The sequence below is a fragment of the Protopterus annectens genome, chromosome 3.part0, assembly GCF_019279795.1.
Source record: "Protopterus annectens isolate FY-2018-M chromosome 3.part0, PAN1.0, whole genome shotgun sequence".
NCBI classification, from domain to species: domain Eukaryota; kingdom Metazoa; phylum Chordata; order Ceratodontiformes; family Protopteridae; genus Protopterus; species Protopterus annectens.
Genome location: NC_056731.1, coordinates 564,454,243 through 564,473,357, shown reverse-complemented (window position 1 = coordinate 564,473,357; position 19,115 = coordinate 564,454,243). Strand labels below are relative to the sequence as shown.

The 19,115-nt window shown below is 38.4% G+C and overlaps 1 protein-coding gene across 1 annotated transcript in view; it reads left to right on the top strand.

The window, feature by feature from the left end:
- CNTNAP2 (contactin associated protein 2) overlaps nt 1-19,115 on the top strand; it is a 7,772,136-nt gene that overhangs the window by 2,899,031 nt on the left and 4,853,990 nt on the right. Inside the window, exon 8 of the mRNA XM_044064985.1 lies at nt 13,959-14,108. Within this exon, the coding sequence (XP_043920920.1) occupies nt 13,959-14,108 (150 nt within the window). The remainder of the gene's footprint in view (nt 1-13,958; nt 14,109-19,115) is intronic.

Below are 19,115 nucleotides of genomic sequence, written 5' to 3'. Positions count from 1 at the left end.
CTTCTGAGCCACCCATGCCTTTCTGTGTTGGAGGGAAGCCTTCTAGCTTATCAGTGGGAGTGGTAAGCACTAGGTAGCCTATCCTTCATGGGAAGAGTGAGTTTTGACCCAGAAATTGTAGTTAATTTGGCCGTTTGGGCAGTTTTCCATCTCTTTCAACTTGCTGGCTTAAAAAGCCTGCATTTGTACTTGTTATCTGCCTTTTCTGTAACTAGTCTAGTCCAGGTACAGATTTGCTGTATCCAAGACTGTTTGTAAGCTTCTGAGCCCCCCAAGCCTTTCTGTGTTGGAGGGAAGCCTTCTAGCTTATCAGTGGGACTGGTAAGCATTAGATAGCTTATCTACCACAAGAGGAGTGGTTCCTTTGCCAGAAATTGTAGCTATTGGCTGTTTGGGGTGAATTTTCCATCTCTTTCAATGTACTGGTTTAAAAGCCACACTTGCGCTTGTTTCCCAACTTTTCTGTAACTACCCTAGTACAGATACAGAGTTGCTGTATCCAGGACTGTTGGTAAGCTTCTGAGCCCCACAAGCCTTTCTGTGTTGGAGGAAAGCCTTCTAGCTTATCAGTGGGAGTGGAAAGCACTAGGTAGCCTGTCTACCATGAGAGGAGAGGTTCTTGGCCCAGAAATTGTAGCTTATTGACCATTTGGACAGTCTGTCCGTCTCTTTCAACTTTCTGGTTTAAAAGACCAAATCTGCGCTTGTTTCCCATCTTTCCTGTTACTAACCTACTGGGTAGCACTAGAAAGCCTTAAATTGATACAAACCTTCTAGCTTAGAAGAGAGACTTTGGAGTGATTAAGTATCAGTTTTCTTTACTTTCTTGCTGTACTTAACTGTTTTCCGCCTAAAAGTAGATTTTCCAGCATTTTTGTGACTTAAAAGCTTGTTTTTTCACATATTGTACTTATTTGACTGCCTGCACTTTTAAATTTTTTTTTTTTTAATAATTTGTTTAACTGTTGTAGGCACACTAAAGTACGATAGCCTTTTCTGATCGTTTGAAGTAATTTAAAGCTGTTTTAAGTGTATTTTTTACTGTTTTTGCCTTATCTTTAAAAAAAAAAAAAAAAAAAAAAAAGTCCTTGTTTCCCACCTTTCTAAGCTATTATTGTCCATTTTTCAGGCTAGTGCTGAATTCAGGGCTGTGATACTAGTTTCTGAGTTGCCCATAACTTACTTGGACAGAAGAACGTTTCTCTGTTCACCTGTGAGAGAGGGGAGCTTTGAGCAACCTATCTGTCCCTAGAGGAGTGGTTCCAGCCCAGAAGTTAGTAGTTTATTGGACATTTTGGGCTAATTTCTCTCTTTTTCATTTCCCTACTATAAAAACCATGTTTGCACTGTTTTGTGCACCAGGCAGCACCGGTTAGCTATGGTTAAATTATTCCCGGCTAAGTTATTAAGTCTCCTCTTCAGTTTTTCCTTTGAAACTAATCTAACTCTTTACCTAAGCACTCAAAAAGCACCCTATAGCCCAGCACTTGCTCACATTTAATAGCAAGCACTAATATACCCTGACACTGATTACCCAGCAGGGCAAGGCTCTTTATTCACCCCTCACCAACCAAGCGACTAAGCAGCTCACCCTACTATTCAGGCATGACCAAAATGCAATTTCAGGTGTATTTTCCTGTCCAGCTGGTGAATCTGGGTATCCTGAGGCAATGTTACAACTGCCTTGTGTACACAGACATCCCTCTCCTCCTATCACAAAACATTAACATATGCGAGAGATGCAATTATACATCTAAACTGGAAGCTAAGCTGTCTCCACCCAAGACTGGAACAGACAGTCAAGAGGAGAAGGTTAACCCTTGCACCACACCTCCAGCTGCACACAGAGCTACTAAAACAGCACTGGCAAAAAATACACATAAATACACAAAATCATACTCGGAGACTCTATATAAAAACCCGCAAAAGCATCAGAGACCTCCAAAACAGACACCCAAACAACCTGTACCTCCCGTCACAAACAGACAACACATAAAACACAAAATCAGTGTGCCACACAATCACAGCCCTTAAGGTGAAATAACATACCTAACACACTAGTAATAAGTGACTCTATAGTCAGGCACACTGACGTCCCACTCACTAGGCTGGACAAGCAGAAGGTTACTGTTAGCTGCCTGTCGGGAGCCAGAATCTGCCACATAACACAAGCACTCAGGTCACTCCAGAACAAGTACAAATATGACTCTGTCATTGTTCATGTTGGTGTAAATGACCTGAGATGTACCTCCCTGGACTACGTGAAAAGAGACATCGAAGACCTCTATGATCATGTAGCCCAAGCTAGTATGACCCTGACCCTGATTAGCATCCTGCCCTCAACAAGAATGATACCTCAGTATAAAGAAAAAATGATCAATTTCAACAACTGGCTAAGCTTCTGGTGTCATTCAAAGGGGATCCAGTATCTGTCAGCCTGGGCCGACATGCTCGACAAGCCGCGTTGCTTTGCAAGAGATGGCTTGAACCTGTCACCCCCTCGGCTTTCGAATACTGGCCAAGGCTCTTGCTGCCCCCATAGTGCCTTTTTTAGGCAAGGCTCAAAAGTCAAACCCACCTCTGTAAACAGCACAATTAACAAAAAACTGAGGATTATACTACTCAACGCCAGGAGTTTAAATCTCAAAATGCACGTGCTCGAAGCACTCCTCAGTATGGAGAATGTCAACATCTGTGCAGTAACTTAAACCTAGTTCAAGGCTCCAAAGAGCACCTCAGCACTACCAGGCTACAACTCATACCACACATTTTGGCCACAGAACAGGACCAAAACACAAAAGGAGGGGGTATATCCATATTCATCAAACATACCTACACCTCCAGGTTAGTGGCGCAGCATGATACCTCCGAGATCATCCATGTGCAACTAACATCGGGCAAATCTGCAATGCAAATTGTGGCCTGCTACAGATCACTCTCCATGACTCAGGTCCACCCCTCCACCTTTCTGGAGACACTGGAAAACATGAAGGTCCTACCGAACACCCTGATATTGAGCGATTTTAATTACCCTACCATTCACTGAGAAAACTACTTGAGTACAAACTCCCAGGCCCAGTGCTTCCTGGAATTCATCAACTCAAACTCCCTGGATCAGCTGGTAAACTCCCCTACCAGAGGTGAAAACATATTGAACCTGGTCATCACCAACATGGGCGACAGGTGTTCCACACCGGAGGTCAACCCATCACTGGTTAGATCAGACCATAAGCTAATCACTCTGGATGTCCACACCCCACCACCACCCCCAACTAAGGAAACCACAGAAAAAAATTTACTAAAGCAAACTTCACCTTTCTTAAGACAGAGGTCGTAAGTTTCACAGCCCCCATGCTAAAGGATAATGCTGCCCAAGATGCAGAAACCTTTAAATGCACTCTATGAGCACCTACAAGGATGCATGGATCATGCCATCCCTAGCAAAACCAAGACGCACTCTTCTAAGAGAAGGAAACCAGTTTGGTGGACCCCTGCCATAAACAGGCTATACAATGCTGTTGTTCTTCTTTCAGCTTTTCCTGGTTAGGGGTTGCCACAGCATAACTCCAGATCGCTAATTATTGGCAGTAGATTTTTTATGGGTGCTGAGGTGCCAGCTCGACGCCCAAACTTCAAGGAAGGCACGCCCATTCTACGCATGTCTTTTGAACGCCACTCGAACGCGGAGAGGACATGCAGACTCCACACAGAAGGCGCTCCCACCGAGAATGGAATGGGAGAACCTCTTGCTGTGAGGCAACAACGCTACCACTGCACTACCGCAGCTTAAACAGGCTATACAATAGAAGGAGGAAACTAGTTCAGAAAAAAAGCAAATCCCAAGAAGGAAAGACATCCCTGATCAGTATCAGTAAGAAACTAAGGTCCCTCATGAAATCATACAAGGATAACTTTGAAAGAAAAATAGCCAAGGATTCAAAAGATAACCACAAAGCCTTCTTTAGCTATGTTAAGAATCTAAGTGGCAACTCGTAGATATGCACTGAACTAATGCAAAATAGCACAAAATATATTGAACCTACTGATATTGCCAACATCCTGGCAGATAGATTCAGTGCAAACTTCACCCTCCTCTCACCTCCAAAAGGGGCCACAACAATACTGGAAAAGTGTAGTGTTCCATAAATCACAGACGCTAGGTGAAAACAGCCCTTTTAAAAGCCACAAACACAGTGTCAATGGGACCAGGTGGGTCCCATGCTGCTTCTTGCACGAACTACAAACGTACTAACCCCCCCACCTAAACACGCTGTTCAACCTCAGCCTCTCCACAGGCTGCCCCATGACCATAGAATAGTGCACAGCAATGGTTATTCTTCTCCACAAAGGAGGGGCCACAACTGACCCTGGTAACTATCACCCCATAAGCCTGACTAGCCTGGTCTGCAAGGCTGTGGAGAGCATCATCATAGAAATCATTAACAAAGACATTGGGAACCTCCAAACACTTGACCCGACCCAGTTCGGCTTTGTTAAAGGCAGATCATGCCTACTAAACCTGGTTGACTTTTTTGAGACAGTCACCAAGGCCATAGATGAGGGAAAGGTGGTTCACACAGCCTACCTTGACCTTGCCAAGGCTTTCAACACCATTCCCCACTCGGGTATTACAGAAAAACTCACCAGCCTGAACATAAACCCCTACATCATGAGATGGGTTGCCAGCTGGCTTACAGACAGAACTCACACGGTAAGAATAGCGGGCTCCAGGTCCGACTCTCAACCAGTCACAAGTGGTGTCCTGCAAGGCTCGGTCCTGGGACCCCTACTGTTTGGCATATACTTCTCAGAAGTACAGGCAAACACAGGAGGACTATGGCTAACCAAGTTCACCTATGACTGCAAACTGGGAGCCATTGACTCTCTGGCTGAGATGGACAGCTGGTGTCAAAGTCATGGCCTCAAGCTAAATGCCAAAAAATGCATAGTCATCCCATTTGGGAAAAACAAAACATCCACAAATTACCACATAGGTGGCAGTCCCCTTAATACAGAAGAGGTAATAAGAGATCTGGGGATCCAGGTAGATAGTAATCTCTCCTTTGACAATCATAATGCCAAAGTAGTTAGGAAATCCTTCTGTGTTGCCCATCTAATTACTAAAGGGTTCACATCTAGAAATAAAGAGGTTATAGTGCCCCTTTATTCGTCACTCATTAGACCCATCTTAGAGTATAATGCCCCATTTGGGATGTACCTCACAAAACCCTTTCAACAGCTGGAAAGACCACAAAAGTACGTCACCAAGAGGATTACTGGACTCAAACATATGTCCTATGCAGCCCGACTGAAAAAACTCCGGCTGTACTCAGTGTTATATCACTTACTCAGAGTTGATCTCTGCCTGACTTACAAAGCCATGTCCAACTCAGAATTGATGGACATGCGCCACCTAAAGAAATCCAAGTCACTGCGAGCCACGTGCTCTAGTGAGCTAAACCTCGTCACAACAATAAAAAGAACATACTGGAGGGATAGATTCCTGTCACAGAGACTCCCCATGCTTTGGAACAAAATTCCAAACTACATTAGGCATAGCCCCTCTCTAACACTCTTCAAGAGAAACCTTGACGAGTGGATGGGTAACAGAAAATACACCCCTGGGATCACTTCATTGGCTCTGCTTGACAGATGATCAGTTAATTAATCAATGGGGCGGTGAAAGCCGACTCACTCTGGCTAGGCTTATAAATGCCCTCGGTCAGATAGCCTAGTACCTACCTATGAACCTATGAACCAAAATTATTTTCCATATGTAATGATTTCTAAAAAGTGTAATTTCATATGAAAGGAATTTTTTATTACAGCTTTGGAAGATAGTAATAGGAAAATATGTATATATTTATATATTTTTTAAATGTTTACTCATGGAATTTAAGCAGAAGAATTAATTAATTGTAAAATGTGTTGAATGAGGTAATTGTTTTAAAGAATTGTATAAAAAGAGGGAAGTGGGTAAGATGTGTATATCTGATGAAGTTCTGTATTGGAGTGTGAATAAAGGGAACAAAAGCGTTAATAACCTTACCTGCCTGTGTCTGTTTTTTTGGAAGAGAGTTACCCTGTGTTCATTGTGGACATTTGGTTTGGACTTTTTGTTTTATTGTGTATTCTGGTGTACGTTTGTGCACAGGGTGCATGACTCACTGAGAACCGTGACACCTTGGATTAATTGAAGTTGGCTCTGGAGAGAGAAACTACAAGCAAGAACTTTCTTTGCTACTGGAACTTTTCGTTTGTACTGTGTATTCTGGTTTACATTTGTCACAAGGGTGCGGAGATGTTTGCAGGATGGTATATAGATAGTTAAGATAGTGGAAATTGATTAGTTTGTGTACAGAAGGCACTATGATATGAGTTTGTGGGCAGGGGAAAGTAAAGAAGTGAGTACTGTATAGATAAGGGAGGAGACCAAGAAAGTGTTTTGATGAGAGGGATAGTAGTCCAAAGTAGTAGCTATAAGTAGGTATACGAGTATCTGAAAAAAGATCATACTAGGAATGTATTAAAATTCTGGGAAGACCAACAAAATGGGTAATCTTTGAAAATAGAATGACTGCATTTATTCATTTAATCTAACACACAACTGCCAGTATGATAAGTGGTTATCATTAATTAAGAAAGAAAAAAAAAAAAGAAAGAATTATACATGAACCAAACATAGAAGTGAGTACAACTGTGACTTAAATAACCGAAAAAGAAAAAACAGTTGTGAACAAATAGAGAACCAGTACAGTTTACATTTCTGCTGTTTTGTCTTCTGCATTGTTGGATTTGAGTAACTCATCTTGGCAAATAACTTGTTACCTGAATAACTCATTCAAAATGAAATAGATGCAACTAAAAGCCTGCAGGACACTGATTTACTCTCTGTTCCTTTTAGGCTGACTTTGTTATGGACGACTAGCTACTAAGTTAGGTATCTTGCAGATCATGGATGTGAGTAGAAATTACATGGTGTTATCCAGAATGTCTTGGCAGTCTCTGAAACTGAAAACTGTTTATTTTATTTATTGTCTTTTGTTTACTAGGAAAGTCTGATGGTCCAAAAGTCCCATTTTCAGCAGAGACCCAGGGAGAAAAGTTCTACATAAAATACATATTTACAATGAACAACTATAAAAATTATACATTTTAAGCATTACTTTGCAAGTAGTATTGAGATAAATAGTAAAGACATTCATTATATACTTTAGAAGTTATATTATTTTACATAAGCCAAAACGTGTTGACATGTTATAGTGAGTGACAGAAGAGCAATGACCATGCACATAGGTTTGGTATATATATATATATATATATATATATATATATAGTTCAACACTTCAAAATGCCGAATTTATTATGGACGAGACCATATGATCGACATTTGAAATGTTGAACATATGAAATAGAAAAGTAAAAAACAAAAAATAGTTACCTAAACACTACTAACAGGGGGGGAGCAAGCCCCCCTGCACCCCCCCTGGTGAGATCGCACTACATTGCAGGAATAGAAATCTTTCCAATCCACACTGTACAGAGATGATGGTTCCGCATTGTCGGCATTTCAAATGTCGATCATAAGGTCTCGGCCATATGAAATTCTGCATTTTGAAGTGTCGGCATTGTGAAGGGGACTCATATATATATATATATATATATATATATATATATATATATATATATATATATATATATATATATTGATATTAATGATATAGGATGTCACTAAAGTAGGAACATAACATAGAGAAGGAGGAAGGATATAAGCAGAAATAATCAAGAAAAAGGGGTATAAGCAGAAATAAAGCAAAACATAAGTAGAAAAAGTTCTCATCATGGAGAGTGTGAGATAAAAGTAGACAAGTAAGATGCTAAGGTGGGAAGGGTTTTAGTAGGAGAGGATTACGGATATAGGTTAGTTGGAGTAGTAGTAGTGGGGATGAATGAGAAAGACAAAAAGATAAGAAAGTTGAAAAGAGCCATTGTAGTTGATAGATTTGCAATGGAAGAGAAACAGACAGAAATGTGTGTTTAGTCAGGATGAGAGCATGAAGATAACAATAAGGAAGTTCGATGTTGTTTTAGGTTATGTTTGAAACTTGTGGCAATCTGTCTTATTTTATGGAAGATGTAATGCAGTTTCAGTGCTTAGCAACAGAAGTGGTTGTAAAGTGAGTCACCTGCACTGCTATGAGACTTGAGCCTGCTCAGGAGATATTTGTTCTGTGAGCAGATAGGAGGGAAGTAGTGTTTGAGGAAGCTTTGCAGTGATGGGCAGGTGTCAGATTTGTGTATTATTTTGTGAGCACTAAGCAGTTGGGAACACTTAAGGTAATTAGGCAGTTCGAGCCAGTGTAGGTATTTCAGTGCTAGGCAGTGGTGTGAATGGTTTAGTAAGTTGGATGCAAACGTAGCTAATTTATTGCAGCAAACTTCTAGTTTATTTTTTAAGGTGGAGTAAAAGTTAGTCAGGATGGGTGCTGCATAGAGAAGTAAAGGGAGGTGATAAAATGTTGCTAAAGAATTCCTAGAGTAGTCAGTGAGAAAGAGGGTTTTTTTGTAGAGAAAGTCCAACTTTTGGTGAGATTTCTTGATGGCTTTATGTGTTCATCATAATTTAAGTTACAATCATTTAGGACACACAGAAGCTCTGTGTTAGAAACTGTTTTAACCGAGATATTACACGCTATTGTGATTTTAAAGGATTGTTTCTGTGCTCGCAGAGATTTGCATAAACAACAACATTAATTTGCTTTTTTAGCATTTTGAAGAAGTTGGTAGTAATTTAGATAGGCCTGAGCAAAAGCAAAGGATTCCTGGGTCATCTTGTAGATTAATCTATTGTACTGCATATGATCATGGCATCAACTGTGTACTGTACTAAGGAGGTTTCTTTGGTGGCTTTGGATGATGATTAGTGAATATGTGGAATAATAGCAAAGGGCCTAAAATAAACCCACAGGTAGAAAGGCGGAGCAATCTCATTTCCATTTTACAGCTTGGAGTCTGTTGGTGAGATAACTGTGGAAACAGCCAAGGGACGAAAGGGACAGTCTTACAGAGAATAGGTCATGGAGCAGGCATCGGTGTGAAACTCAGTCAAATGCTTCTGACATGTCTAAGAAGGTTTACTATCATTTTATTGAAGTGGACTTGGTCGGATCCACTTTGTGCAAAGTCGAATATTGACAATGTTGAAGTCTGATATTTCCCAAGTACAAATCTCACCCTTATCTCGACCCACGTTAATGCTTGTTCCTAGGTCAAATTCAGAAGGTATATCAGTAATATCAGAATTTGACAATGTGACTTTTCATGCATGTGAGGCAATGATACGATCATTTGACCAAGTCCACTTCAATAAAATGATGGTAAATCATCTAAGAAGAAGGAGGGTACTAGGTTGCCAGTGTTTCTATTAGAGTTTATGATTTACAAAAAAACAAACTGGTAAATACCCAGTATATAGTTCCAAATAAAACAGTTCTAGAATAAAAAGTGAAAGGAACTCACAAAGTTATGTAAAAATAAGTTCAATAGCAAATCTTTCAAGATAAAACTCTTCTTTAGCGCTTAAAATCATACATTTTCATATACACACCACATGAACAAAAAGCAATAGACACGCAATAACAACAAAAATAATTAAAATAAACCATTAAGTGCTTGTTTCATAGAAAAATGACCTTCTCTTAAGAACAAGGTTTTAACCTCATAGTTTCATTCAGCCCAGGGGACAGATCTGCTTGAAAGTATTAATCCATCCACATGCAGAATTTGGAATGCCTACAAAGATACCTTACCAAAAGGATAAACTGCTTAAACACCATATTCTATATGGTCCAACTCAAAGCCCTGCCACTATACTTGGTATCCTACAGACTACTAAGAAGTGACCTGTGTCTGGCATATAACACATCCCCCGACCCTGTACTGATTGATTTATTACACATTAGCAAGTAAAATGGCATCAGAAATACTTGGGATCCAAACTACTTCTGCAACATCAACAGAATGGTTTGGAGGGACAGGTATATTTTGCATCAGATACTGCTAATGTGGAACAGACTCCCCATCCACATAAAACAAATTTCATCCCTGTCTATTTTCAAGCATAACATAGATCTATGGATGGGAAAAGGAACATTTACACCAGGACTGCCAGTGCCCCCTGTACTACTAAAGGACAGAATCAGCTGCTAAATGCTTTATCTATGCATGGGGTCCCTCAAATTATCTATGGTATGATCCCAGTTATTCTTATTAGGAGCAATATATGATTACTGACCATGGGATGGGTAAAGCCAATCTATAACTAAATGGGATAAGTTATTTTTAGCACAAAAGGGAAACTGGCTACACTTAAAATGTTCCTCAATGGCAGATAGCCTAGTACTTACCTATGAATCTATGAACCTGTAAGAACAAATGTATGCTTAAGGTCTGAGAAGGGCAATCTGATTTTATGAAAGTAATGTGAAAGTACTATATAAATATGCTGAACACAACATAAATTCTTTTCATAAATGAGATTGCTACTTGTGTCATGTATTGTGACATTTCCTTCAAACAGGTATTTATGAACCTTTTATATACAGGCTGCATTGTGTGTCAATCATAGTACTTTGCTGAATTCCATTGATAATATTTGTCAAGACAACACATTTTTGGAGCGGAATTGAAGTCACAGTCTTGTACCCCTAACATGAGGAGCCACTTGTTCAGTAAACTGGAGAAGGCATGCACAAATACCCTACTAACTTTGCACATTCATACAACTATGCTTAAGGTATGATTACTTCTTTGGTCCTTCCACAGTGACTGTAAAAAAAAATATTTGTACAACAGTATGCATACTGAACCTTGTGCTCTAGGCTCTCTCTTCTGATCCTGTACATCTCATTGTCCCTTTCAATGTCTTATTGTGCTGGAGACTTAAAAAGTAATACATTAACATTAGGTGAGGGTACACACTGACTTTGATTTGGTTAGGCAAAATAAGTCATGCTTGCAGTACTGGGTGATAGTTGTTCACCCTACCATTGGTTCATAGGTTCATAGGTTGGTACTAGGTTATTGGCCCTAGGGCCTATATAAGCCTAGCCATAATAATTCCCTGTCTGGACGACATCACTTAAAGTCACTGTTCCCCTAGGTATGGAATATCAGTAACACAGATGAGATCCTTAACAAAACTATTCCAGGTACCAGTCTTACACTGTGACTCACTATAGCCCTCCTACAGGAATCTTCATTTATAGTATCTATGGAGGGTGTCAAAAAAATCTTCGACTCCTCATCACACCATGTCTGTGCTCTAACCTGATCACCATCCTCTCCTATTGCAGCCACGATATATGACCTAGAACACTCGCAGGGAAAAAGGACGCAGAATTGTCAAAGCAGTTCTTGGATGTCTTACCCCTCATGCAACCATAGGTATCAATGAGGGCATCTCATTTTTGTGAGGGATGGGACAATCAGGAATATATGTCCTGCAATTTTATGGTTCCGTTGCCACTTAAGGTATGAAACATGATAAACTTTATTATGTTTTTATCAGCCTTAATATGTGGCTTAGTATGTGCATGCTTCTTTTATAAAAAAAGCTGCAAAAGTAACTTTTGTTTATGCAGGGCAAGCATCCATCCACCCTATGTATTTAAGAATATTATGAAAGGACAATTTGTAAGAATTTTGAGATTAACATCAAATGAGTCCCAGTTAAATGATTACTTTGATGACTTCATGCAAAATATAATAGAAATGAATTATTCCAGGCTAAAATGAAAGTCCATCTGCATATGTTGCATGCAGCATCCCTTTTTTAATATGAATGGACATACTAAGCCACGTATTAAGGTTTATAAAAAACCTAATAAGGTCTAGTTTCCATCAACATTTTTGAGAGATGTAGGATACCTCTGTGACATAATTAAAAGAAACTGGTGAACATTGGCTACTAATATGAAACTCATGAATTTACTAGTATCTTCTCCTAACTTTGCCTTTAAAACTAAGAAAAAAATAAAAAGTAAAAAGAAGATTATGATATCAGAGTGTAAGAACCAATTATACTTTAAGAGAAGGTACATTTCCATGTAGAACCTGTTCCATGAGTATTAAGATATGGTACATTTCCATGTAGAGCCTGTTCCATGAGTGTTCATATTACTTTAAGATATGGTACATTTCCATGTAGAGCGTGTTCCATGAGTGTGCATATTACTTTAAGATATGGTACATTTCCATGTAGAGCCTGTTCCATGAGTATGCATATTACTTTAAGATATGGTACATTTCCATGTAGAGCGTGTTCCATGAGTGTGCATATTACTTTAAGATATGGTACATTTCCATGTAGAGCCTGGTCCATGAGTATGCATATTACTTTAAGATATGGTACACTTCCATGTAGAGCCTGTTCCATGAGTGTGCATATTACTTTAAGATATGGTACATTTCCATGTAGAGCGTGTTCCATGAGTGTGCATATTACTTTAAGATATGGTACATTTCCATGTAGAGCCTGTTCCATGAGTATGCATATTACTTTAAGATATGGTACATTTCCATGTAGAGCCTGTTCCATGAGTATGCATATTACTTTAAGATATGGTACATTTCCATGTAGAGCCTGTTCCATGAGTGTTCATATTACTTTAAGATATGGTACACTTCCATGTAGAGCCTGTTCCATGAGTATGCATATTAATAAGACTATGAGTTATGTTCATTTAAAAATAGGATTTGCATATTACTTTAGGCATTATAGTGATTATAATATGAAGCATATTTTTATTTAGTAATATGTAAAAAAATGAGCAAGACCAATCGCACATTTAGAGAGTGTATTTATGAGTATATAACTGATCTAAATAAAAGTAAAGAGACTGATGCTTTGGTATGTCACCTGAAAAAGCAAAGTAATGAGCATAGGTTTCATATTCAGGTCCTAGATGTCATGTATTCCTGCACTAAAGGTGGTGAGATTATAAATTATACCGACAAAGTAGAATTTACATGGATTCTTGAATTAGAGTTGCATAAACTGCCAGGTGTAAATGATGCTATTTATTTAAACTGGTATTAAAAGTCTGAACAGTCTCTTCATTTATATATGAGGGTGCTTTTGGTATGTTTTTAAATGTATTTGCTGAAGCAGAGGTGAAAATGTGTTTGTGTTTTGACATTCCTTTCTGGAATATATTTAAGATGTTGAATGCATGGAGCAGTGAGCTTCTGCTTTTCTTTCACTGGATTGTTTTGCATTTGGCTCACTGTGTATCCTTTTTCTCCTTTGTCTGTTTGCATTTGTATCTAAATTGTGTCCACGGGGAATAAGCTTCATGTTGTGAGTGTTAGGAAAAAGCGATGTGGCACATTCAGTTGAAAATGACAGCTGCAGTTTCCTTATTTTCATTTTACTGCTTTTAGAGAATTATATTTACCAGATTAGTGCAGCCATCAAGTGACAATAATCATTCTAAGGCATACCTCACTCTGGAACCAAGCAAGCCATCATCCATTACATAATCCTGCACAAAGGTTCTGGTGCATCTGCAGATGAAGTCAGCATTATGGCATAATTGTTATACTCAGAGATGAAGCTTACTTATATGAACTTAGAACATTTGTATACAGGAAAGAGGAAATTGTTTAAAAAACTGAAATACTTGTATCACATTGCTATAACTGTATGTTAAATGCAAACAAAACTCAGTGTTAGACATTTTCACTGCAAATAGTTGGTATGCTTTCCAGTACACAAAAAAAAAAAAAAATATATATATATATATATATATATATATATATATATATATATATTAGTTCTGAATGTAGCACTTTTAAAATTCTCTCTATAGTTATTTTCCTTGCTGTTTAATATAGTTGAATTGAATATTATTATCAATGTAAGCTAACTTCTTAATCCCCTGTCTTTCTGATTGAAGGCTCTGGACTTAATGATGGTCAGTGGCATTCTGTCTGGTTCTCTGCAAAAGAAAATTTTGCCAGTCTTACCATCGATGCTGATGAAGCCTCATCTGTCCGTAGCAGTAGCCCCCTCAGGATCAGGACTGGAGAAGATTACTTCTTTGGGGGTAAGTACCTGGTGCAAAATATATTACTTGTGTGAAAAGGGTAATGCTAAAGTACAGACAGTGCTCTGATCCTTATCTTACTCCACGCAATAGGAAAAGTAAACACAATTATCTATAAAAAAGTTTCATATTACCAAGATCAATTTGTGCTGTTATTAAAGTAGAGTAAAGCAATGGATAAACATGCAGAAATAGATTGATTTCTAGAAGAAATGCTTTCTTGTTTGACTCTTCATAAGTTATTCATATTTAAAGCATCAGTCAGAATGCTGAACATGATAGTAACAGAGGAAATTAGTTTATTCATTCCTTCTGTACATGAAATATTAAAAAAAAGAGCTACTTGGGTCTTCCAGCTGAACACGTGCCTGCAAATCTTTATCATCTTCATAAGTATTATTCAATATCATAGAATCATAGGAGATTACTAGGCTATCGACCCCAGAGGTCATTTCAAGCCTAGCCATTTCATCCCAATGTAATACCAAAGAAATATTAGCTAACACCTAAGATTGCATTTAGTAATGGCTGCCCATGTCCAGGAAGGTTGTGGGTGCTATACCCTGTACGAATTTACGGTGCTATCCACTCATCCAGGTTCCTCTAGAACAGTGAACTAACGAAAAACAAGCACAAATTAAATAAAATAAGAAGGGCAAATGTAGCTCAGTCTCCACAGCTAAAGACCATGAATCCAATAGTTCCAAAGGACACTTTATTAACAAAAGTAAATCACTGTGTTAGCGCTTTAATTTAAAACCATGTTAAACTTCATCAGACATTTTAAAAAATTGTTACATCACATCCTTTTGTACTGTCACTTCATTTTTCATTGGACCCTCAATATGATTGGCATGCATATGCAATAACCTAATAAATATTAAGTAGATGTATTAAGTATTGTTAAAAATATATGTTAAAAATAGTAAAATACATTGGATTTACTCATATGTCCCTAAAAGTGTTATAAATATATCAAATAATAAATATGACTATAAATGGAAAGTTAAAATATCATTATAAATATGTCATATAAATACATTATAAATTCATGTAAAAAATCATGTAAAAAAATTATAAAATTACATAGACAATGCATAGAAAGTACATACATTAGAAAAATCAGACAACTTCATAAGGAATTGTACCTTAACTAATTAATTTTCTTTCTTTGCAGGGCCTTCGGTTTTAAAACTGGTGCAATAGACCTATGTTCATTGATTCCAGGCCAATTATCTGCCTGTACTCTGATTTGCCATTTTAATTTTTTTAGCTCTAACTGCACACCCCCCCATGGTTGTTTTTCTTCAGCGTTCACATGGTCAATGGCCATATAAGTAAAATGGTGACTATTATATTCATAAATGTGCTTTGCTAAAGCATTATTTGGATTATTTTTCTTTATAGCATACTCATGTTCATATATTCTTTGGTCAAGGCGTCTGTCAGTTTTTCCAGTATAAAATACTGGACATGAGTTGCACACAGCTAAATTCACAACTGCCTTAGAATTGCAGAACTGTATTTGCCTTTCAAAGAATATCTTATATTTCTTAGATTAAAAATTGTCACCATTGTTTACTTTATGGCATCACTGACATGCCCCACACTTTGTCATATCTAAATTCAATTGGGCAGGCATATAGGTGGCTTGTTTAAAAATATCCTTAAAACTCTTGCCTTTCCGGTACACAATTTTTGGTTTCTCATTCATGCGGTTCCTTATATAGGGGTCTTCTGTTAAAATAGACCAATTTTTTACAAATACATCTTTGATTAACTTAAGATCCTGAGTAAACATAATTACTAAGGCTTTGGTAAAGTCAGACTTATTATGTATTCCACAGTTTTGCTCATACTGAACAGACTGATAACATCATGGGTGATCTTGGATTGATCCATGATAGGTTTAAAATGACCATTCAATCTTTTACTAGTTACTTCCTGAATCAATGCAGCTACAAATTTACTAGGATATTCCCTATTAAGAAACATAGTATGCAGAGTAAGACAGTCATCCAAAAATTCATCATATTTCGTTACCATCCGGGCCACCCTAAAAGTTGTCCTTTGACAACAGATCTTTTTTGGAGCTCCGGATGTGAACTACTATAATGTAAGAAACAATTGGAATAGGTTACATTCCTATGGATGACAGCTGTGTACACCTCATTAACCCTGTCTTTTTCTAGGTGAACATCCAAATAATTCATATAGTCAGCATTAATAGCCCAGGTAAACTGCAAAAACTCAGTGGTGCCATTTATATATACAAGAAATTCATTCAATAACTCCTGTACCCCTGTCCATATAATACTGATGTCATCCTGAAATCTATGGTACGACTTTAAGCATCTCTTAAACTTGGAACTGAATATAATATTCCTCTCCCAGTAGGCCATCACCATATTAGCATAAGCCCCCTCCCCAAGGTGACCCCATGGCGATGCCTTTTTTCTGCAGGAAATACTTCTTGTTGAAAGAAACAAAATTATTTCTCAACACCATTTCTAGTAGTTCCATAATAAGGTTATTTGTTTCGTGTCCAACTTTATGATGGATAAGCATCTCATTAACCCATTCTAATCCTATGGTCTGTGGAATTACTGTATAAAGATCGCATACATTTATTGTTAACAAGATATTATGGTCAAACTGAATATCATTCATATGTTGTAAAAATGACAATGAATCTTTACATATTTGTAATTCTTTTTTTAAGATGTTTTTGAGCTCATAATCTATATATTTCTCACATGCAGAAGTAATGGAATCCCTTCCATCTACTAATGGGCGCATGGGGGAATCAAATTTTGAACAGTGTCATAGAGCTGCTCTGTTTCACATGAATAGGTAGCCTATTCCAAAGACACGGCAGTCGCTGAGAGGTAAATATGTCCCTCCAGTATGTCCTATTTAAGTTGCAGGCCATATTTAGGTCCCTGGAATAAGTAGCCCTAGTCCAATTTGATTTATGGATATGCAGCAAGTTCATTAGTTTTGGGTATGACATTGCTCTGTAAGCCAGATATAAGTCTCCACTAAGAAGTCTATACGATACAGAGTATAGTGACAAGGACATTAGTCAGTCTGTGTATGGCACGTGTTGGGGTCCCTTGATTTATTGATTAGAAATCTCTGAAGTCTCTGTAAATGCTGCAGTTGCTTTGTATGGTACATGCTGAACATGGTATTATACTCAGTTATGGGCTGGATTAGTGCTGAGTTATAACCTCTTTTGATCTCAAGACGATGCCTTTACTAATCAAGTGTGCTACATAGAAAGCCTTCCTTATTACAGTTGACACATGTTGGTCAAAGTTAAGGTCGTAGTCAACTTGTGACCCCAGGTCTCTTACCACTTCATGGGTACTTAGGGTATTGTTGTTGATTTGATAGTGTAAAGGGACTTTGTGCTGAAGGGAATGATGATGCATTTCTTTGCATTCAGTTTAAGGCCTTGATTAACACATCAGTCACTGGTTTGTGTAGGAGCCTCCTCTAGTATACTGACATAATTTCAGGATTCAATAATAGCACTCAGTTTGCATTCGTCTGCGAACTTGGTCATCCACAAACCCGTAGTTTTGACCTGAACTTCTAAGATGTATATACCAAACAGCAGGGGGCCCAGCACTGACCCCTCTGGCATCCTGCTGGTAACAGGTCTGCTAGTTGATGTGTAGTCACCAACTTTGATAGTGTGTATGTCTGCTTTGTGAGCCAGTTGACAACCCATCTTATAACGGAGGGATCTACATTCAGTTTGCTAAGTTTATCGGTAATGCCTGTGTGTGGGATTGTGTTGAAAGCCTTTTCCAGGTCAAGGTATGTTGTATGCACAGATTTTCCCTTGTAAATGGACCTGGTCACATGTTTGAAAAAATCTACCATATTTAACAGGCAGGATCTACCCTTAATGAAGCAGAATTGGGTAGGATCCAAGGTTTGGAGGTTGCCTATGTCTTTATTTATGAGGTCCATAATGATACATTCCATAGACTTACAGATGAGGCTGGAATGGGTTATGGATCTGTAATTCCCCAGGTCTGTTGCTAGGCCACCTTTGTGGAGAGGAATAACTGCTGCTGTTCTCCATTCTGCAGGAACAAAGCCTGTGGTTAGGTTATGATTGAAAACAGTACTTAATGGTGATGATAGTTCATGTTTTAGCCTGTTTAGAAGACAGCCTGGGATGCCATCAGGTCCCATAGAGGCTGTGTTGTTTGACTTGGACAAGGCTTTGATGACCTGTTCTTCAGATATGTGGGGGGGGGGGGGGTTGGAGAGAAGGTTTGCGATAGGTTTTGCAGGGATAAGGAAGTGAATTTTTTGCCAAACCTATCCACTAGCAGGTTTGCTATCTCCGTGGAGTCAGTGTATGTGACACCATTGGTCACTAGTTCTGCACATGCTTGGGCCCTACCTTTTAGGCTACATACATAGCTGTAAAAAGTTTCATAGTTATCCTTGGCTGTGCTTGGTAACTTTTTCTCAAAGAAGCCCTTAGAGGATTTGACAAGCTGTCTTATTTGCCTGTTAAGGCTGAAGAGGGTGATTTTCCATTGCTGGGGTTTTGCCTTTATTTTCTTGAACAGCAATGTTTTGTATTTATTGTAAAGTTTGTTGCTGCTGGATGTCCACCATGGCGGTTTGTTTTTACTTGGGATTCTGGCTTTGATTCTTTCTGGTATAGTCGAGTCTATATACCTATATAAGTGTTTGTACAGGGCTGTAGTGTAAGCTTCAGTGTAGTTACCACTTCCAGCTGGGGGTGTAGCTTGGCATGTAGTTGTACCTTCATCTAGGAAGGTATAGTTTGCCTTGGTGAAGTTTTTTTAGTCTGAGTTCACCCATTAGGAGTTCTGGTGTTAGTGTCAGCTCAAAGGTGACTGATTTGTGGTCAGAGTTAACCAATGAGGGTCCAACAGTTGCGGTAGAGCATCTGTTTGACATGTTAGTGAGGACCAGATATAGTATGTTTCTTCCGCTTGTCATGGTAAAAAC